The 21,271-nt window shown below is 38.3% G+C and overlaps 4 protein-coding genes across 8 annotated transcripts; 1 reads left to right on the top strand and 3 right to left on the bottom strand.

Annotated features, from left to right (window-relative positions):
* Window positions 1-585: 585 nt before the first annotated feature.
* LOC135677003 (ras-related protein RABA2a-like) lies at window positions 586-5,223 on the bottom strand. Its single transcript, XM_065188821.1, has 2 exons — window positions 4,969-5,223; window positions 586-1,252 (listed from the first exon to the last, which is right to left on the bottom strand). Exons 1-2 carry the CDS (start codon window positions 5,131-5,133, stop codon window positions 761-763), a joined length of 657 nt encoding a protein of 218 aa, XP_065044893.1. The 5' UTR covers window positions 5,134-5,223; the 3' UTR covers window positions 586-760.
* Window positions 5,224-7,661: 2,438 nt separating this feature from the next.
* On the top strand, window positions 7,662-9,410 carry LOC103989838 (GDSL esterase/lipase At1g33811). Its single transcript, XM_009408783.3, has 5 exons — window positions 7,662-7,934; window positions 8,020-8,144; window positions 8,207-8,455; window positions 8,536-8,809; window positions 8,894-9,410. The coding sequence occupies exons 1-5, from the start codon at window positions 7,676-7,678 to the stop codon at window positions 9,115-9,117; spliced, it is 1,131 nt and encodes a 376-aa protein (XP_009407058.3). The 5' UTR covers window positions 7,662-7,675; the 3' UTR covers window positions 9,118-9,410.
* Window positions 9,411-11,049: 1,639 nt separating this feature from the next.
* Window positions 11,050-16,285, bottom strand: LOC103989362 (protein BEARSKIN1-like). Of its 5 annotated transcripts, none has more exons than XM_065188817.1 (5): window positions 12,955-16,285; window positions 12,717-12,863; window positions 12,293-12,600; window positions 11,890-12,176; window positions 11,050-11,817 (listed from the first exon to the last, which is right to left on the bottom strand). In XM_065188817.1, exons 3-5 carry the CDS (start codon window positions 12,468-12,470, stop codon window positions 11,323-11,325), a joined length of 960 nt encoding a protein of 319 aa, XP_065044889.1. In that variant the 5' UTR covers window positions 12,471-12,600; window positions 12,717-12,863; window positions 12,955-16,285; the 3' UTR covers window positions 11,050-11,322. The 5 variants fall into 5 exon arrangements, with proteins under 5 accessions (XP_065044889.1, XP_065044890.1, XP_065044888.1 ...); XM_065188818.1 differs by having other exon boundaries at window positions 12,293-12,863; window positions 12,955-13,296; window positions 13,601-16,285; XM_065188816.1 differs by having other exon boundaries at window positions 12,293-12,863; window positions 12,955-13,684; window positions 14,508-16,285.
* A 139-nt stretch (window positions 16,286-16,424) lies between these two features.
* LOC135677002 (glycine-rich cell wall structural protein 1-like) lies at window positions 16,425-19,498 on the bottom strand. The gene is made up of 3 exons (XM_065188820.1): window positions 19,237-19,498; window positions 17,598-17,766; window positions 16,425-16,809 (listed from the first exon to the last, which is right to left on the bottom strand). Exons 1-3 carry the CDS (start codon window positions 19,388-19,390, stop codon window positions 16,719-16,721), a joined length of 414 nt encoding a protein of 137 aa, XP_065044892.1. The 5' UTR covers window positions 19,391-19,498; the 3' UTR covers window positions 16,425-16,718.
* Window positions 19,499-21,271: the final 1,773 nt, after the last annotated feature.

The following is a 21,271-nucleotide window of genomic DNA, read 5'->3' as shown; positions in this document are numbered from 1 at the left end:
CAAGAGTCCAAACTCCATCAACCCAAAGCTCCTCCTTGCATTTCTCCCCCTTGTCCTTCCAACACATCAGCAGTGAGGGGGATGGATACTGATGTGCTTATGCATGATGTGGATAGAGCTCAAGAATCTTGCTGTGTGAAGGACAACACACTATTCCCAGCCACAGCTGATACAAGAATCTCATTGTGTCCATGATGATATAGAGGAGAAGGTTGTAGCAGTTAGATTTGGTCTTATTGCTGTGATAATATCTTTTGAAAGAGCTTATCTAATTATAACTATTACATTCTTATATCAAGTTTTAGTCTTTATTTTTTTTAGTATATGTATACCCCTCAGAATAAGGGTGCATTATATCTGATAATATCTATATTTCATACTTGTTTCTGTACTTTCCATAATATTATAAACTTGAACCAGAATCCTCCATACTAACTATATTAACAATCTCTGATTTAGGTTAGATATCACATTTATTTAATTAAACTTGTTGTAAGATACTCACAAATATCAACTTTGAAGGAGTATAACTCACACTAACTATAAAATATTTAGGTAAATACTTATGTTAAGAGAATGCTAATCTGCACAAAAAACCTTTCTTTAAGTAATAAAATGTATGTGAAGACATCAGAGAAATGAGAGCCTCGAGCAATCATCTGATGTTGAATGGAGAACAAGAAATCATAACCCAATATTATAATCCCCAAATTAACATCCAGAACTAAAAGCATAAGAATAACAAGGGTGAGGACGAACGCTACAATGTTGAGCAGCATTGCTTCTTTGTGTTGGACTCTGATGCTGAGACCACAATGGTTTTCCCTTCTTTAACACTTCCAGCGATTCCAGGTCCAGGCTCATCGGAAGAGATGTTCTTTTTACTGATGACTCGATATATCTCCGCAAGAATCAACTGAAATGCCTGCTCCACATTCGTCGCCTCAAGGGCAGATGTCTCGATATACGAAAGCCCTTCCTTTTCAGCATAGATTTGTGCATCCTCCGAGGCCACCGCACGGAGTTGCTTGAGGTCAGTCTTGTTACCGATGAGCATGATCACGATATTAGGGTCAGCATGGTCACGGAGCTCCTTGAGCCATCGACTGACATTCTCGAATGTGGTTGGTTTGGTCACATCATACACTAGGATAGCACCAAGGGCCCCACGGTAGTAGGCACTTGTTATTGCCCGGTATCGTTCCTGGCCTGCTGTGTCCCATATTTGGGATTTTATTATCCGGCCTTCAACCTTGAAAAGGCAGTAAAGATGAAAGAAACAAAATAAGTGATGCATATCAACGAAAACAACACCAGGAAATGGAGTTTGAGCTTGAGGAAACTATGTCAATAGGGTAGCTGATAGGTAAAGATATTCACAATGTGCAAACTGAAAATGATTCAAATGAAGCGGGACATTCAGATGTAATGCAACAATGGATGATACTTAATTCACTACAATTAGTAATAATACCAAAAAGCATCAACGTCAGAGCCAGAGTCGTTATTTGATTTCACTCACAAGTCACAACATGTTTGTCTAATGTATGATCCTTCTAGACATACAAAAGAAGGATGTCAAGACATGAATCACTTGGAAAGCTGGAGATTCACCTAAACAAATACTTCACAAATAAAAAGGCTGTTGCATAGAATTACTCATGAAAATATATAAAGTACATATGCACACGTAATGTAGCAAGTTTGGACAATAAAATGATTTATTGGTCGATACATTCTGAACTAAAAAGCAATAACACGTAAATTGCTGTCCTCTATACGAACCAGGGATTTTCAAAGTAGTTAGCCACCATGACTTAAAGATTATAATTCTAATTTGACCATTAAGTATCCACTTGCATAGAAAGAAGGATTGTTGTGTCAATAGTTACATGTTAGTGGTGATAAAAATGTACCATCCAAAGAGATATCAACATTCATCATGCAAAACAATGCCAAGGATGCAGGCATATGGCTAGATCAATTTTTAAACGGCATTGGCCAGCACAAAGGCATGTTGATTGGCACACCATGGATTCAAACTATACCTAAAAGGTATTAACTTGCCCAGTGCTACAATACAGCAATCCAAGCTGAGAAATCAATATCGATGCAATTTCTCTCTTTCCACATCAAGCTACCCAAAGCAAAATAGTAATTCATAGTCTATGATCCAGTTGTTCTGCAGAAAATCATAAACTGATTCCGTTTCACATTTCAATTTATAATAATAATAACACTATTATTATTGCAAAGCAGTTGAAGAAAAAATAATCTACAATCTCATTGGGAAGTTAATAACACATATGGCTGTTGGCAACTTTTGGAGCATGTAGCAAATTTTAAATATGAAGAAATTCAAGAGGCTAACAGAAATCAATAGGCTTCATGCATTGACCCTAGCTACAGAAATCAATAGCAAATTTTCAACACGGTTAGGTTGCGTACATTGATCCTTGCTAGACCTTGCATTGTCAGGATCTTTGTGCATCTTTCAAGAAATCAATAGGCTGTCATCTAGTTGTTAAAGCATTCTATCATGTCAAGAATCTCTGAGTCATGCTATGTCAAACTTTACAAACTATTAGGTGTTTGAAACAGCATCTTCCACAATTGTTTCTTTTTCAATCTTCTAGTTACGTTCCAACAGGGCTATCACTGAAATGTACAATAAGTAACCTATGCATCCATCAATTCTAAAGTAATAAACAAAGATTGATCTTGACACTTACTCAAAAAATATATCTAGCAACTAGAATATAATCTCTCGGCAGGCACTACTAATACTAGTAATTAGTCGAGTAGGGAAATCAAGATTGAAGTCATTGTGGACTATGAAAAAAATAATGTCTGAAAAGTGGATTGAAGTTTAAATCTTCATCAGGATTACATGTTTCTGTTGAAGATCTCAGAAAGGTAACATGTAAATATTAACATATATTAAGAACTAATAATGTATTAAGACAAAAGATTTTGGATCTCTTCCCAAATCTGCAAATGACTAGGAGCAGTAGTATCTACCTCCAAAAAATAAAAAAGAATTGTTGCTCAAAGCAGGAAGAAATACTAAAAACAATCTAATTGCTGGAGGTATTGTACCAATTGAAGAAAACATTATTATACTACAAGAATTATGAACCATAGAAACTAAAAAGATTGTTAATAATTTACCTTGAATTCCAAAATATGAATATATGATGTTCAGGCCACAGGATTCACTATATTTATTCTCATATCTTAAAGATAAACTTAGATGTGCCATCAAAGTTAGCATTATCCAGTGGCTCCATCTCAAGGCTTGTAATTGGAAAATAAAGGAAAAAAGAAGAGAAAGAAAAAGGGTGTTCTCTACATGGAACTGGACTGAAGTTGAGAACTACTTCCCTTTATGAATTTACATGAAACCAAATGGAAGTAGCAGGTAATCACTATGTACGTCAATTCAAGTCAGTTGTGTCAACTCCCTAACCTGAATTGAATTCATTTTCTAATCAGGCTAATCACTTTATCTAATGAATGATCCAAAACCACCCAGATTTGTAATTCGATTAGGATACATGTTGAGTCAAGAACTGACACCCCCTAAAGGCACCACATTAATGCAACAAATATGTCAAATAAAACTTATATATAACGTAGGAAGTTTGAGGACAAAGTATGGAAGATCAGAAAGGATCACAAGAAAGAAAAATAAGATTGTACACAAGAAGAACAATAAAATAGAAAGAAATATAACTAGGCCAACCAACCATAAAAACTTTTATTAAAATATATATATATAAGTCAGACTTTGCATGTAATATTGAATCATACAAGCATTTACCTCAGTATGAATCGTTCTCTCTCCATCTAAAAGGGTACATACCAAATATGGATAATGGGATCATGATCAAATTGTCTATATTGAGTTTTTCTATGAACCTATTGATGGAGAAACTATTGGTTTGTTTGGTATTGAAAGACAAAAATAAAAACGAAAACCTTTTTTTACTCTTTCTCTCTCTTCTTAAAAAGGTACTTTTGATATACCATAAAAAGTACTTTAATGCAACATCACACGTCCCTGTAAATGGACACTTTGAGACCCATTTTCCTATTTGAACTAAAGTCTATATAGAATAAGATGAAATCTTCATCATGTGAATTCTCATCAACAAGAAAACTGGACCCTAACAATTGCATCCGCAGGTCTAACTTCTACTTCTACTTAAGCAAATAATATCAGCCACATGTCAAACTAAAGAAAGAAAAATGAGTTTACAACAATCAACAAAAATGACTTGCATCCAATTAAAATATAGACCAGATGCAAACTAAGCCTAGATAGGCATGAACATCTAGAATAAAATGCTAAAATTAAGCTCCATTCAAACGCTTTTTTAAGTTCAACCTAATTGCACTGATTTGCTTTAGTTGCCAATAATTATGCTCTCGTCACTAGATTTTTGGTACGCTAGTACTTTTAGAATTTTTGAGGGAGTCATCCACAGAATTATAAGTTGTCGCATGAAAACGTCAATTAAATTTCCAATTTTGTTTTCTGTATTGGATAAGAAAAAGAAAAAGTGAACGAAGAAAAAGATGGAAGAAACCAAAAAGTACGAGAATTGAGGGAAAGAGGAAAGTAACATCAATAAAAAAATCGTGACCTTGAACTCCAGAAGAAGAGTGGAAGGGGTTAAAAAACGAAAAGAATGAAAAAATGCTCAAAATCCATAATAAAAAACGAGAAAAAACACTCTTTTCTCGAAGAACCAATGTCCCAAATTCAGAGATCCACCGGATCAAGATGGGAATGGATCTATCATTTCCGGAACAGGAAACCCGATCGAGGAAGAGATCCAGAAGAGCACGCAGAAGAAGCCAGAATCGGATCATTTGATCGAGATGAAAGGTCCAACGGAGCAAGAAGAATCCGGGGGAAACAGAAGGCACCGGTGGAGGGGCAGGGTGAGAGGGATCCGACACCTGGAGGGTTCGGGTGGCGAATTCAACGCCGATGGTGGACTTGGACTCCAGGCAGAACTCGTTGCGGGTGAAGCGGGAAAGGAGGTTGGATTTGCCCACTCCCGAGTCGCCGATCAACACCACCTTGAAGAGGTAGTCGTACTCCTCCTCCGCTCTCCTCGCCATCTTCTCCGCCTCCCTCTCCCTCCCCGCTTTCTTCGCTGAAAAGTTCGAACTTTTGCTCCAGACACTTTGCTTTTTGCCCTCCCACCGCCTTTTCACTGCCATCTACCACTTCAAAGGTCAAATAACCTCTAAAATAATAAAAATAATATTTACCCGATTATTTAAATTTTCTGCATATATATATATATATATATATAATATTAAGTCAGGATAAAAATTTAATTATATAGAGCTAATTATGTTTTATCTTTATAATTAATTATTTTTAACATCCAGATCATTATATTCTCAAAAGTTATATTAGAATCTCTATAATTATGAAAGTAAAATATTAAGATCCGATTAAAAAGATAATTTTATATAATTAAAAATTTAAATATATATATATATATATATTTATTAAAATAATAAATTAAATATTTTACTTTCGTAAATATAAAGATCTTATAATTTTTAAAAATATAACGATTGAGATACTAAAAGTAACTATTTACAGGAATAATCAATAATTAGTCCTATTACACCCTATGGATCCTATGAATTGATCCAATGACTCTTATATAAGATTTATATGATTAATTATATTTTTTTGATATATTCATCAAAATATAATAAATATATGGATTAATATTATCATCTTATAGATATCAGTTCACCCGAGTTTGAAAATAATTTTTAAGTTAGAAATCATATTGAACAAAATTAAATAAAGGATAACAAAACTTAGTTTGGACAAGCTTGGAACTCGAGGGAAGATAAAAAAATATATATTGAGTATTTTTAAAAATTTATGTGAGATAGTATAGATTAATCTAAGAGAAAGAAAAAGAGAACTTATAATTTAAATTTTGACTGTTTCTTCCTCACAATAATAAATAGTTTTTCTTCTCCCTCGTTATCTCATCTGTCAACGACAACTACACACCTTTCTTATTCGTTCATGAACGGCAGCAAATTGTGATGCGTCTCATTTGGCTGCATGTCTTGGGACATGCAATCCTTTGTCAACTATTCCTCACTCTGATCTCATTCTCAGCTCAAGAACAAGATCAAATATCACCAAGGGAGCAGTTAAACTAAAGAGTCGAAGATCGAAACTAAACATTGTGCTCTAAATCTTAGTCCATCCTTCTCTTCGCTTTCATCACAAAATTTTTATCTTAAGCAATTGGAAGCTAAATAAATATTGGTTAGTGTGGTTCTTTGAAGAATTAGCAGATTATTAAACCTAACTCCTCCGTTATCAAAATGTTCCCATTTTGATCGGTAAGAACATCCCTTCATTTGTTATTGAGAACTTATTATGAGTTTTTCTCCCTCGCTATTAAGAGTGAAAAATATATTTCATCGAGTCGAGAGATTATATTTAAGTATTTAACATACATCATTATGTGCATATACATATTTAGTATGTGCTATGATATTTTAGATTTATATTATTGTAATATTATGCATTAGAGGCTTTATGTTATTTTTTATTTTTGAAAAATTTCTATTTGATGGTGTCGAGTATTGTTGACTAATGAGTCGGTTTAATTGGTCCACTATTGAAGGTGCAAGCTTATCCAAGTATTTCTTTGACGTGAGAGACTTAGTAAAGTGAGACTACGTATATTATCGGATTGAAAGTCGTTCTATGGGTAAGGACCCACTTTAGGATGGCCAGGTAGGTAAATTGGGATCTTCCTAATTGCAATGTTCCTCCTTAGGGGTTGGGTCATGCGAGTGTCTTCGTGTGACCAACGATCATGCATGACAAGTCGACATTGAGTTAGCAAAGAGGAGAAGACAACAGAATAACCATATAACTGAGTTAGTGTGTAGAGAGTCTCCCTTTAGTGTGAGTTGATAGATTTTTTTTTATACCTGATCCCTAGACCTTCTTACTAGTTGGGATACGATCGAGTTAATTGCCCGATCATAATAAGAAGAATATTTCTTGCCACATATCTTGATAGAGTAGAGCGGTTATTATCAATCATTAATGCATGGTAGGTTGGGACGCACTACGACACCAAATAAGTTGACATGCGATAAAATCATCCCTATCACAATTCAAGAAATATATCATTGAATTATTTGTTTAGTATTAAGGTGAAGATCATCGATACATTTTCTCTACTAGTGGTGGAGTGTTGGGAGATAGCTTATTTTTAGTTTTTCTTTTTTTTTTGCTAGTTGAGTCTATTTTACTTGTTATGCAATATAACAGGCAAAAATTTTAATTTATTATTATGAATAAAGTTTGTTCTAGTCATTGATTTGCTATAAGAGCATAGTTAGGAATCTATATGTGTTAGGATATTCGAAATCGAAAGAACTTTTAAGGATGAACCTGTCATCTCGATCACCACCTCCATTAAATGCAAAATCTTGGAGCTGTAGGAAGCGCATGAACCACCACCCAATGGCAACAAGTATCCTCACGAGCTCTCTGCCTCGACCGACAGCAATCACTTTTGCCGTCGCCGGTCTGCAGCCTATATATATCATGCAGCTTCCTGCCAAGAAGCTCGGACAGTACAGGATCCAGCCTCGGTTCATGGCGTGCTCTTGGATCATGGGAGACTACTTCGGCAAGCTCGTGCTGCTCGTTCTTGCCTTGTCCGAGGTGTCGAGAGCTTGGTATGTAGCCCCTCAGGTGCCCTGCTTCTTCATCTTCGGGGACTCCCTGGTGGACAATGGCAACAACAACAACATCCTCACGCTCGCCCGGGCCAACTACAGGCCTTACGGCATCGACTTCGTCGAGGGCTCCTCCGGGAGGTTCACCAATGGCCGCACCTTGGTCGATGTCTTGGGTAATACTGCACACACGCATGCCCGCCGTCTGCTCGTCTCTTTGACATGATTGACTGACTTCTCGGCTCTTTCATGGTGTTCCAGCTCAGTTGCTAGGTTTCCGAGGCTTCATTCCGCCCTACGCCGTCGCAGAGAGAGCTGGCATATTTAGAGGCTTGAACTACGCCTCGGGGGCTGCCGGCATCAGAGACGAAACCGGCAACAACCTGGTAATTAAGCAGCTGAGCTGTGAACTGCTGCAGGAAACCATCTTACCTCTCTTGCATGACAGGGAGATCACTACCCTCTTGCACAGCAAATAAACCACTTCCGTGACACCGTGAGGGTGATGACGAGAATGTTCAGGGGGAACTCCACCAGGGCTGGTGACTACCTGGGGAAATGCATCTACTACATGGGGTTGGGCAGCAATGACTACCTGAACAACTATTTCATGCCCACCATGTACCCGACCAGCAGAGAATACAGTCCCCGAACTTACGCTGCTCTCCTCCTCGAAGACTACTCCCGGCAGCTAACCGTATGGCTTTGCTGCTTCTGCACTCATCCAGCAACCCACTCTACGTCTTTTACATGCATGCATGTCGTCGTTGATGACAGGAACTGTACGATCTGGGAGCGCGAAAGGTGGCGATCATCGGGATCGGCCAGATTGGCTGCATACCGTATGAGCTAGCTCGATACAGGAATCGCAACACTAGGAAAGGCAGCAGCAGTGGTTGCAACGAGGACATCAACACGGCCATATCGATCTTTAACACAGGCCTTGTGAGGATGGTGAAGAGGTTCAATGCTCAGCTTCCTGATGCCAAATTCGTCTACGTCAACACGTACGAGAGCTCGAAAGAACTGGTCGCGAATGCAGCTTCCTACGGTAAGATTGTTGCTCTAGTCCGAACATTAGCTATGAGATGAACTGATGAGGTGACGAGTTCTAAGCTTTGTGCCGGTGCAACAGGGTTCGATGTGATCGACAAGGGCTGCTGCGGCGTGGGGCGGAACAACGGGCAGATAACATGTCTTCCTCTTCAGACGCCCTGCGCCGACCGCACTAGCTACTTGTTCTGGGATGCATTCCACCCCACGGAGGTCGCCAATGTCATCTACGCCAAGAAAGCATACAATTCCTCTTCTCCTTCTGATGTATACCCCATGAACCTGAGGCAGCTTGCCATGGCCTGACTGCCAGTTTGAGTTCCTGAGCTGGATGAATATCCATTCTTATCTGCAGAAGTTTATAGCTGCAACTTCACATCAGATTTTTATCGCAGTACCTTAGGAACAAGTTCTTGATGTCATTATCTCGGATGTGGAAGTCTGCCTCATGCATTTATCACAGTAGAGCCTTGGGGCATTCATCTTCTCCAATCTCTGTTACACTGAAGCTTGTTTTACCTAAAAATTCAGTGTCAGTAGTTTACTTTGAGTATGAAGCTGTCTGATGGTATTTCATCTAAGTTATATCACCATGGACAATCTTTACGGAACAAGAAATAAAGCAGGCCCTTTCTGCTTTATCTAAACAAAGTATATGATTAAGAATGGCCTATCTATATAGAGCAAGTAGCAAGCTTGTGTTACGAAAGGGACCTTAACTGAATACCATTTGTATTCAAAACAAGCTTGTGAACAAATTTGACTTAGACTGACATGTGCTTCAACTAAATAGTAACAATGTTTTAGTGTAAGAGACAAATGTTTTTATGTAACAACTCTCTAATTTTATCTACTCTCAATATTCAAATTAAACTATGAAAAACTATTTATGAACATCATCGAGCTCCAAGAGCTTAGTATACTGAACTTGACTCATTTTTTATATCAGTCGGTTTTATTAACTCTAAATCCGATAATTTTTTATTCCTATTATAACAAAAAAAAAAGTATATGTACTGATTTATATGAATAATATTATTATCACATACAATAATTTTATGAAGATCAAATAATTTCTTAAGTAATTGACATATCGATTCTCCAATAAGGACCTAGGAACCTTAAGCTATTTTGAAATAATGTTTATATCTTCTATATTTTTATTATCTCAAAAAGTATATTCGAAATCTATTATCAAAGACGAACATGCAAAATGCCAAAGAAGTTGCCACCTCACTTTCCTCCACTAAGTCACTCAAATTATATGTTGATAGTCATACTACGGATCCCACATAATAATGACAATTACTTAGTTTCTTATAGTATTTATCTATTAAATATATAGATATTTTTATTTATAATTAATAAATTATCATAATTCATATATTGGCCCTCCATTGCACATCAGTCAATACTAAAATGTACCCTACAATATCTTAAAGAGACTCTCAATTATGAACTTTTTTTTTTATAAACATTCATCACTTCATATTCATTGAGCAAACAATACTAATGACATAATATCTACATCATTCTACATTATCTTTTTTAAAGCAAACCTGATCGATTAGAATATCAAGAAACATAACATAGTCATAAAATCCACCACTAAAATCGAATACTGAGTCATCGCCACCACCACTATAGAACTCAACTTGATCACCAATATGTTACACGAACTTGACATCACCTCCTAATTCACTCTAATAATATACCTAATGTTTCACTCTCACATAAAATATTTTATCATCGATTTTTATTTTATCAGAGATTAAGTTATCAGACGTCATCTATATGTTTTTTACGTCCATACTTCTGACAAATTATCTGACTTCCTGACAGAGCTTCTTGCTTACAGAGTATTTCAATTATATCGTTTTAAGATTGACATCTTTAATGAAAACTTAACTCTACAAGGATACGATAAAGGATCATGATATAGGCAAATATGAAATGATAATTTTATATTTTTACAAATTTAATCTTTAATTAATTTATAATTTGAGAATCACACACCAAGGTAAGAGTGAAGCTTCTTAGGTGCTATGTGCTTCAAGTGAGTGAGATGGTGTCGAGGCAGGTATTTGTCACGACCTACCTACATGCTGCTGTGCCTGTCTTCTTCTTCTTCTTCTTCTTCTTCTTCTTCTTCTTCTTCTTCTTCATCTTCATCTTGGCTGCAGATGGTGGGCATCTTAAGCTTAATGTTTCTGCTCCATGCACGCGTACAATGACAGATGTTCTAAATGGCCTTCAGCATATTCATTATGATATATTATTAGAACATTGTCTACTCTATACATGTGTACATTGACAGGATGTAGAGATCGACCCTTACACAATTAAAACATGTAAACACTCAAAAGGAACAGACACAATCAATTCTGTGGGCAGAGGAGCTGAGACTCTTCTGAGTTCGCTCATGAATACCACCAATTTGGTCCTTATTGCAATGAACGATGGAGTTTGAGCCACAACAATTCCATGCACATGGCCAGCCCAATGTGACCTTTACTTCCCATATCCCCACAAATCCATCTCTCCCCCGCGTTGGCTCGCCATCTGATTCATCTGCTGCTGCTGCGCCGTTATGCCGTCAAGCACCGCCCACTCGTTCGGGCCCGGATCCCTCTCGCTTTGCATCCCTACGCAGGCGGCTGCAGCTGCTAATGCTCCGTCGTAGGGCTTGACGACGGGGGCGGAGTCTCCGGGGAGCACCCCGAAGTCGTATCCCGACGGCCTGTGGTTGGTCATCAGGTCCTGCACTTGGCCATGGGAGTAGGGGCCGGTGGGCATCTGGGAGTAGTACAGGCCGTTGTGGTGGTGGAGGTGGCGGTGGTGGTGGCCGAGATTTGGGTGGATGTAGTTAGAGCTCAGCGATGGGGACTGGTCGTGGGTGGCGGCGACGCTCATGTGGTTCTCCATGGCTTGGCTCGTGCTCCCTTCGCCGCTGCCTTTGAAGAAGCACTTCTTCTTGAAGACCCTGCACACCACCCATCCATCATCCTGCAACACAAGAAGAGGGAGATCAGAGCGAGAAGAGCAGGCAAGCATGAACCGCAGAGATGGAAAGCCTACACTGCCACCGCCGGCTTCGCCCCGGGTGTCGTCGGAGTCGTCGAGCCGGTACTCGTGCATGATCCAGTCGGTCTTCTGGCCGTGGGGCGCGCGGCCGCGGTAGAACACCAGCGTCTTCCTCATGCCGATCCTCTCGTAGCTGTTCCGGATGCACTTGTCGCGCCCAGTAGCCTTCCAGAATCCGGCGCCGGTGGCGCGGTTGGTCCGCGACCCGGTGGGGTACTTGCGATCCTTGTGGCTGAAGAAGTACCACTCATCTTGAGGCGCAGACCCGATCCTGCAGCGCTCTGCATCAAGGAAAGCTGAGAGCTTTAGCTCCACATGCATGATAGATACTGTTCGAGCAAGCGCACAAATGCTGAGAGGACAATGGCAAAGCACAACACAGACTTAGACACTTCACCTTGCAAGTCCCATGGCTCAACGTTGTTCAAGTCAACCTCTCTGATCACCTCCAGCTCAAACTTCTCGAAGGAGACTTTCTTCTTGAGGTAGTAGAGCAGGAGCTCCTCGTCCGTGGGGTGGAACCGGAACCCCGGCGGGACTCCGGTGCTGGACGACGACGACGCAGCCGATGCCATCACCTTGGCTTAGGAAGAAGCACTTGGACAAAGGTTTCGACGTAGGGGGGGTGCAGGTGGGCTTAAATACCTCGTGGCTGCCAAAAGAAAAGGTTGACGCCGGCAGCTACGCCGGTGGACTTGGATAAAGCTGATACCGTAGAAAACAAGTCAAGGGCATGAGGCTTTGAAGCAACAAATGTTTCTTTACTGGCTGCTGCTGCATATTCTAAATGGGTAAACGATCCCGAGGAGAAGAATAAAAACCTAGTTTTGAGCTCTCTTCATTGATCCCGAAGCAAGGTTGATTAAGAGGTGCCATCTTCCTCATCAGATCCCACTGGAAGAGCTTTAGCTGCGTACGTGCATGTGATTGGCTTGGGAGTCGAAGAAGGCATTTACTCTTCCTCCCACCTACATGCACAAGAAAACATCTCATGGTCAATGAACACATCCCATACAATTAGCACCGGATGATCACAGTATATGTTCTGCTTATTCCAACCTTAGGAACTGAAGTGGCAAGTGGAATGATCAAATCAAGATGGTGTATTTATTAGGGTTTGCTGCTCGACGGTGGTGCTCAAGGATGATGGATGGTTCGAGGAGCTGGGTTATTAGTTTCTGAAGTCGTGGTGACCACAGAATTGTGCCTCTGCATCATAGAATTATGAGGAAATAAACTAGACTTGTGATTGCATGGTTTGAGAAGGAACCTCCATGGATTAGGGCAGAGCATGTGAGATAGATTTCCTGGAAATTGATGGTGCACAGCATGTTTGATTGAGCTGCACTCTTCCAACGTTTCTGTGACGTCCAAGCTTGGATATGCTGCAGCTGCTGATCCCTGCATATCTCATCACAAGATGTTTAGTGTCTTGAGTAAATCTGCACTAGGAGATTTAGGTTTACAGCAAACATGTCAGTTGTTCTAGCACTCGCTTCTTCTAGTCTGGTGATCCTAAGACCAAGTAGACCTCCAGGGATGAATCTGAGATCAAATAGAGCACTAGAAACTCACCTGCCAAGCAATTTAATTGAGTTCCTCAGCAGTTCAGTAAGCTTGTTTGGGCCAATAGATTTGTGCATAATGTTATACTAAACAACAGGAACTTCTCATGCATCTTTCACACCACTGTTTTAAGCCATACCAGAGTCGGTCTCTCTCATTTCCCACTTGGCAAGTCATTCCATGAAGCTGAACATGACAATTCACTAGATTTTGATCTACAAATCTGCAGCTTCACATAAAGAAATGAAATGTTGTTACAGGAGAAGCTGCTTAAAAATTAGAGCAAGATAATAAAAGAACATTTTTTGGTGGGGGGCAAAAACCAAACAGCTCTGTCCTTGATCATGACACTACTTACTGGTGTTATAAAAGAGCACAAGCCTCAACTATGTGAAACAAGGTGTCAATCAGTGGTGAGCTCTGCAAGTGTTTTGGTGCAATATGGCTATCACCCAATCACATAAAGAATAACATGAACTAGCATTAGAAATGGGCAGGAAGTCATGATGCATTGCCATCACTTGCTCTGCAAGTCTCCTAGTAATTTGCCTTTCGTTTGAAGTGAAAGAATTATATAGTTTGGGAAAGTCAAGCATTCCATGGTCAACAGAGAAGAATAGCTAGGTTTTCTTCATTACTTGATATGCAATTCTCATGCACGCATGCATGACGATCTATCTTCCTAGGTCTTCAGGTGAACAAAAATGCCTGCCGTCGGGATTACACATAAGAGTAACTTAGTTGAACACATGCAAAAATTTAGGAGTCCAAAAACACACAAACGTTTTGCATGAATCAGCAGCAAAGAAAAAGTTGAAAGTAAAGTATAATCAAGGAAGATTCTAAAATTATTCAAAACAAATATTATTATTATTATTTGTGGGATGAAATTGAATGATCAATCAGTAATTAAAAATAACTATTAATCAGATCTGAACAGACTCAAGTGCAGTAGAAAGCGCAGGCACAAATGTTAGCATTTGTTCACCATTTGTGAAGGAATGTGTAGATTTGCCAAAGGAGATTAAAGAAAGCAGTGAAAATACCCTTTCAAACAATTTCCAGTGAGCAGAGTTTAATTAATATCTGCATCAAACAACTTCTGCAAGCAAGAAAAGAAATTAATGGAGAAGGCACATAAATTACAAAAGCTGATTAAAGATACTAAAAAAATAATCTCTAGAAATTGTAGTGATAACAATATTATTTAAAGCACAAAGTTTGGGTTCTTCAACAGATAATTTTAATTTTGATAAAGAACCAAGAAGAGTACTTAATTCTTTATAATCTTTACAATCACCAAGACATTTTTAAGCTGTTAATGATGAAAGGACAATAGACTTATTTAGTCATGTAAAGCATGTGATGTTCATGAACTCACTGTGCAAAGACAACAATAAGTTATATAGTTTCTTTTGGGGATTTTTATGTTTATATTTGCACAGTATTTATCTTCTCAAGTGTGACTAATTATCTGTTTGCACAGGATTTAACTTTTGCTGTGTCTAATTACACATCCAAAATAGAAGCAGAATGAGAGCTTATTTCACATTCTTTTCAAATGATGATACCGATAACAATAATAACTTCTAATGATTTTGGATGATGGTTTTCATTTTTTTTCAAAGAATGAATGCTAATTTCATGATTCAAACACTTGTCCTGAGTGTTGTATGTGCTGGTCCAGACCAGTTGCCTTGAAGACCCACCTGCCAATTTTTTATCAAACCAAGTCATGCTTTGCATTGGTGCAAGGAAAAAATGAGAAATAATTAAGAGAAAAAAATTAGTCACTTATTTGATAAATGCAATTTTAAGAGTCACTGAATAAAGTGGATTTGGTCCCTGTGAGACAGGAAGGCAATATTGCTAGTTGTCAGATCTTTAGCATGTATAATAAATACTCTGGCAGAAGCATTAGAGACAGTCAACTCATCAGCAAAACCAGTAAAAATGGTACCAATGCTGAATTCAACACAAAGCTTAGGACTACACTACAACCTTGTGGATCCATATATTATGGAATGACTGTAAAAGAGCACAACCTCATGCACCAGAGGAAAAGAAATTGCCAATTCACCCTTGTTTTGTAGGACTAACATGAGTACCATGCACACTACAACTTCCAAATGGTTGCACAAAGTTGGCTGGAAAATAATAATGCAATAAAGGAGACTATAGCAGCACCAAGAAAAATAAAGAAAGCATCATTAGATTGAAGACAATAGCTGAGCTGATGTCCAACAAATGTTCTTGAAACCAACATTATAAACTTGAAATGTGGAAGAGCCTCTGAATAAACCTTTCATCTAAATAGGATTTAAGAATTACCCCGCCCCATCATTTAATCTTCTAGCAATCCTCTGTTCAGTAATTTGTCATTTACTAAGCACTTGTCACCAGTTTTTGAGATATGATATTGCAGGATTGGCTTGACATAGGAGCCTTCTAGGCTTTCTTTGGTTTTCTAACTTCAGGATAACATAAAGAGCCATCCCCCTCTTAGAGAATAACATTTGGTAAAAGACTTGGCACCACCAACACAAGGATTCAAACCAGAGACCTCTTCAAAATGAAAAAGGAATTAACCAGTTGATGAATGTCGGGCTGGTTGCAAGATTTGAATTCTGCTCTATAACTAATCTATGTCAGTAAAAAAATGTTTGAATCACAGATGAGGATGATGAAATCTTGGTAGAACTGTTGGTCAGCATGTCCCAATTCTTCGCCTATATGCTAGAAAGAAGCTAACCACATCAGATAAAAGAAACTGAAAGGTCTTTCATAATGACTGCCCGCAAGATAGTAAAAATGCATACCAACTACTAATGAATTGAAGAAATGAGAAATATCAGCCCGACAACCTGCAATTTGGTTGACATCGGTAATGGATGAGATTCGAGTCAATTGACACAATACAAAATGGCACCAGCTGAAAGTAAGAACCAAATCAACAAAGAAAATGATCATCAACCACACTATCTGATATGCCTTTGTAGACTATCACTAGATAAAAAAGTGAGTAAATACTTGTAACAATCTAAAATACTGACCCTTCACCAAAAGAATATCATCTGCAAGCCTGAAGTTGTACAGGGTACATTCTAACCAACAGAAATATGAAGTTTAAAAGCTATAACTGAAACACACCAAAAACCCGAAAAAAAGAAACAGCTAGAGTCATGCATGGATAAGTCTACGCCCCAGCAAGCAAATGATCTTCCGAAATAGCAGTAGCAGGTTTCTTTAGATTCTCTTCACCTCCATTTTTCAATCTCCCGCGAAGTAGCCTTAACTAGATTTTTGGCAGTCACTACAGCCTCATCAATCAAACCACCAATTTGACCACTGAAAACCAAAGGAACAAGGGCAAAAGTATATATGACAACAGTTTGATGGTGATGATCAAAAGCATATGTCATACTATTGATGACTATATATAGCAATGCCATGCAGCTAAAAAATCAGATTGAAAATTATGAAGAAGGCTCATAAATAAAACTAAACAACACAAATGCTGACTAAATGCAAGTAGAACTAGATATTTTAGATGTCATCCTATTGAAAAAAAATGATGAATAATAAAAAATTCTCAATTTACTGGGGATAAAGCTACGTTGATCCTTCCCACATTTTGCATTGGCAGGAACCCCATGCATAAGGCTGCCTTTAGTATAGATTACATGCTTAGTGAAACTAGCCAACATCTAGACCCTTTGATATTTAAACTTGAGATGTCTTCATGCCCTCTGATGTGGTTTCCTTAAGATCAGATTCAAGAAGATTTTTTGACCCAAATCACCAAGAAAAATAAAGAAAAGCAAAATCAAAGATTAACAAGGAGAATAGGTGACTGTTAATTGCATCAGGGAGCAACATCATCCTTAAGATTGTTACTGCTAGCAGTAGAAACTTTTTATGTATGATACATCAGTTGAATAAAATGCAATATCTTCATTCTATATTAAGCTTTCTCGTAATGATTATAAACTGTCAGGAAAATCTTAGAAGCAAATCGGAATAGACCATTATGCTTGAACAACAATATTACATAAAGGAGAGAAATATGCCCTAATCAACGGCCAACAAACAACCCTACATGGAAAGAACATATTTCATGTAAGAGTAGGCCTTACCGAGACGGGGGATTTCCTTCGAATAGCTTGCCCACATTTGTGTGTTTTCCATTCTCATCAAATGAAACTCCTTTTCCCATGCCATAACCAAAACCTAAACCTATTCCACACCCGGCACCAGCTCCAATGCCAAACTGTAAGCCAGGAAACCCGGCCCCTAGGCCTGCACCTGTGTCAAATAATTCGAGAAGACAATATTAGTCATCAGTTACCTCAACCAATGAATGAATGTAGCGAGAAGCATCAACCTATGCATTTCCAAGTTCAACTTTGTAACAATGAAAAGCCTTCAACTTTTGTTGTAGAAGATATACATGAATCAGCTATACATCTAAGAACATTATGATAATAGGAATATATCCTTGTTACTCTTTGCTTTCTTCAGTTAATAAACAATCTGCCTCTTAAATGTACTCATGGCAGCTAAAGGAGCAAGTTCGAACATGCTTGTTTAATCTAAAAATCACATAATTTATAACAAAGTTAGCATTGCTAGAGAACACTGCTCCTTATCCCATGTGAAAAACAAACACTATTTTGTTTTTGTTTCACCATGAATAGCAGCTCAAGACAGTAAATACAACTGGGACAACCACCTTTTCGGCATCTAGTTTTAACAATGAAACCTTACATTCTTATATATAGAACTAGTTCCTCCCCTTTGGGCTGCAGGGGTGTATGGGCTCCAACAGAAAGTTGTGCCCATCTTCCTAAATTAAATGCAACCAACAATATGCAAACTCCAACTTTTAGAAGCATGTTCTGACACAGCAAGAAATACCTAAAATAAGGCTAGGTCAATTCAATTTCAAACAACAAATACCTACAATTCAGAGCTTAATCCAACAATTTTAACTCAAAGACCTTTTTTGTTATAAACCAAATTGAACGTAATAAATAATTGATGAAGCTCTAACCACAATTGATCGTGGCCATTAGGCCATAACACATTTGACCGTAGAATGTTAGCAGCAATGAAATGTGGGCACCCCATAGCTGCCACAAAAATATCAAACAAGCATAAAACCCTATGTTCTGATCTTTTAACAAAAAAGACTCAAATTCAAAGTATCATACTAATACATGATCTCATCATGCTTCGCATAATCGATGTAGAGAAGAGAAAAGGTAAAATCCAAATAATTTCCTCTCCATTTCTTAAACAAACACAAGCATTGATCTTTTATATACTCAAGACTAGAGTAATTGTCAAACTCATACCAAAGACTTCCCCTAAAAATTCGATCCACATACTTTCGGTTCTCATCTAGCTAATGTATTTCGAATCAGTTCCTCAGAACCGATTCTCGTTTTTTTGAAGGAAAAAGACAAATCCCCACATTTTCCCTTCCTAAGTCACAACACTAACACCACACCTCGATGCTTAACTCAGTTAGAAACAAGCAGCCGTAGAAGAACCAAGAAAAAAAAAAGGATCCACATACCAGTATAAATCTCCAAAACCCATGAAGAAAACACACTAAGGAGAGAAAAGGTACCAAGTTTACGGCCCAATCAACGGAGTTCCTAATCATCAAAACAAAGAAGGTGTGTGTGTGTGTGTGTGAGAGAGAGAGAGAGAGAGAGAGAGAGAGAGAGAGAGAGAGAGAGAGAGAGAGAGAGAGAGAGGAGAAGGAACCTCCAAAGAGGCCGATACCGACGCCCACACCGCAGCCGGCGCCGAAGCTGAGACCAGGGCCGAGCTTGCCGAGGTCCTCGGTTTTGACGACCGGAAGCTTCCACGCGAAGCCCTTCTCCTTTCCCTTCGCCGGCTTCGATCTCTTCCCCACCATCTCTATCCCTTCCCCAGCTCCGTCTCCCTCGTCGCCTTTCCCTTCTCTTCAGTCGGTGAAGTCTTCGAGGAGGACAGAGCTATCGGAACTTTTTTGAGTCCTGAGGAAGAAGAGGTAGATGGGTTTTAGTAGCTGAATATATAATATATTAATACTTTATTTCATACAAAATAGGATGATTTCCCCCTTTCTGTATAAAATTACCAAAGAGTCCTCCTGTGCGAAAGAATTGTTGACTTCCCGTGAACGCAGAACGGGTTCATCGAGCAGCCCAACCACGGTTCGACTCTACCCAAACTCGAACCGGAGCTCAATCGAGTCTAGCGGTTCAGTGGTTTCGAACTGAACCAAAATCGAGTTCGGACCATTCGATTTTAGTTCTTAGGATTTCAAATCACTATCAAAATCGACGATTCTGATTCGATTTCGAACCAATCAGAAAAATAAAATAACTTAAACTATCAAATATTTCAAATGATGTATCTGATCATTTCAACAGCTTAATAAATAACTAATTTGACAGATATTTTAAGAAAATTAAAATATTTTTTTATATAACAAAATTAATTTTAGTTATATATATAACTAAAAAAAAGAAAAATCACATTTCTGAATAATTAAGTGTAGTTTGATGGAGAATAAAATAAGGAATAATTATTTAACATGGTGCGGATATGAGGAGGCCTGTAGAATTTATATTTAAAGGTATTAAAATAATTAGTATTAGTGGTACGAGAAGAAATAGAATATACCTAAAAAAAGATTTTACGAAACCTCTAACTAAAATATTTAAATATTTTGAATTTAATTAAGGATATAATTTTTCATAGAGCTCGATAACAATATATCATCATCCCTATGGTCCTCGTACTTTTATTCAATCAATTTAGTCGATTGAGATCGAAGAATAACACTTCATTGATGATTATTGATGACACTCCACGAGAGTAATTTTGCAAGAAATCAACATAAATATTTTCTGCAATTTGATCCAATACCTTCTCATTGAGTAAAGAATAACAGTTGACCTCACAGGATGTGAAGAACAGGGGATCAGCTAATCCATTAGGGTTCTCCAGGCTTGGGGAATTAGTCATACTTCACACCTAATATAGTGAGCAAAATTTAGATTGGATTCTTTCTTCATAACTTCAATTTCTGGAGCTACTGGTAGTTCAATCAAAGATATCAAAATAGGTCATGAGTTTGAATCCTACATTTGTGCCTCTCTGTTTCACCTGGAGGGGTGTTTAATTAAAAATATTTATATAAAACATAGTATTTGAATCCTGTTTTTCTACCTCCTTTAGGCTTCATCAAATATGTTTTGGGCCAATACTGGTACTGGACTTTGCAAACATGAAGCCTGAATGGGAGGGACCTATGTTCTTATTCTTGCAGTGCAGAATGTTCAGGCCATGAGTTCCCCACCAGCCACAAGAGTGCAGAATGAGCACAGCTTCCATAAGACAAATCATACACTTCTGCATGCTTGGTTGTTGAACTGATACAAGAACAGAGAGAGATATAGAGAGTTGCAAGACAAATCAAACATTTGAATCTGTTTCCTCTGGAGATGGAAGCCAGTAATGCTGCCATTTGCATGGCAACAAGATGAACCTGCCGAGATCAGAGACTCATTCCTGAGAAGGATGATGCTAAGAATAGTTAGTTGAAGCACCTGAGAAGTTTTCCTCCCTTCCTGTCATGTTAGGCATAATGACTTGTGATTTTACATGATTATTGGATGCTATGTGCTCTGTTGAGGATACTCGAGTGGATTTCTCAGCATAAATGGAGCTGAAGTCGGGGTCAAAGCTGTGATAGGTGACCGGGAAACACCGTCTCTCCGACGGAGCAGCTTCCATCAAAGCTTGCATA

This window comes from Musa acuminata, chromosome BXJ1-6, assembly GCF_036884655.1.
Source record: "Musa acuminata AAA Group cultivar baxijiao chromosome BXJ1-6, Cavendish_Baxijiao_AAA, whole genome shotgun sequence".
NCBI lineage: Eukaryota > Viridiplantae > Streptophyta > Magnoliopsida > Zingiberales > Musaceae > Musa > Musa acuminata.
The sequence above is the reverse complement of the archived record's forward strand: the minus strand, read 5'-3'. Positions and strand labels throughout refer to the sequence as shown.

Bases quoted from the DNA above. Each gene is read 5' to 3' on its own strand.
- LOC135677003 (XM_065188821.1), bottom strand. From the start codon at position 5,133: ATGGCGAGGAGAGCGGAGGAGGAGTACGACTACCTCTTCAAGGTGGTG. The intron at 1,253-4,968 runs GTGTCGGATCCC...TGCCTTTTCAAG, and splicing joins TCGCCACCCGAACCCTCCAG to GTTGAAGGCCGGATAATAAA.
- LOC103989838 (XM_009408783.3), top strand. From the start codon at position 7,676: ATGGCGTGCTCTTGGATCATGGGAGACTACTTCGGCAAGCTCGTGCTG. The intron at 7,935-8,019 runs GTAATACTGCAC...ATGGTGTTCCAG, and splicing joins CACCTTGGTCGATGTCTTGG to CTCAGTTGCTAGGTTTCCGA. The intron at 8,145-8,206 runs GTAATTAAGCAG...CTTGCATGACAG, and splicing joins ACGAAACCGGCAACAACCTG to GGAGATCACTACCCTCTTGC.
- LOC103989362 (XM_065188815.1), bottom strand. From the start codon at position 12,470: ATGGCATCGGCTGCGTCGTCGTCGTCCAGCACCGGAGTCCCGCCGGGG. The intron at 12,177-12,292 runs GTGAAGTGTCTA...TCCTTGATGCAG, and splicing joins TGAGCCATGGGACTTGCAAG to AGCGCTGCAGGATCGGGTCT. The intron at 11,818-11,889 runs GTAGGCTTTCCA...CTTGTGTTGCAG, and splicing joins GCGAAGCCGGCGGTGGCAGT to GATGATGGATGGGTGGTGTG.
- LOC135677002 (XM_065188820.1), bottom strand. From the start codon at position 19,390: ATGGTGGGGAAGAGATCGAAGCCGGCGAAGGGAAAGGAGAAGGGCTTC. The intron at 17,767-19,236 runs GTTCCTTCTCCT...TATTTGACACAG, and splicing joins CGGTATCGGCCTCTTTGGAG to GTGCAGGCCTAGGGGCCGGG. The intron at 16,810-17,597 runs GTAAGGCCTACT...TTTGGTTTTCAG, and splicing joins GAAGGAAATCCCCCGTCTCG to TGGTCAAATTGGTGGTTTGA.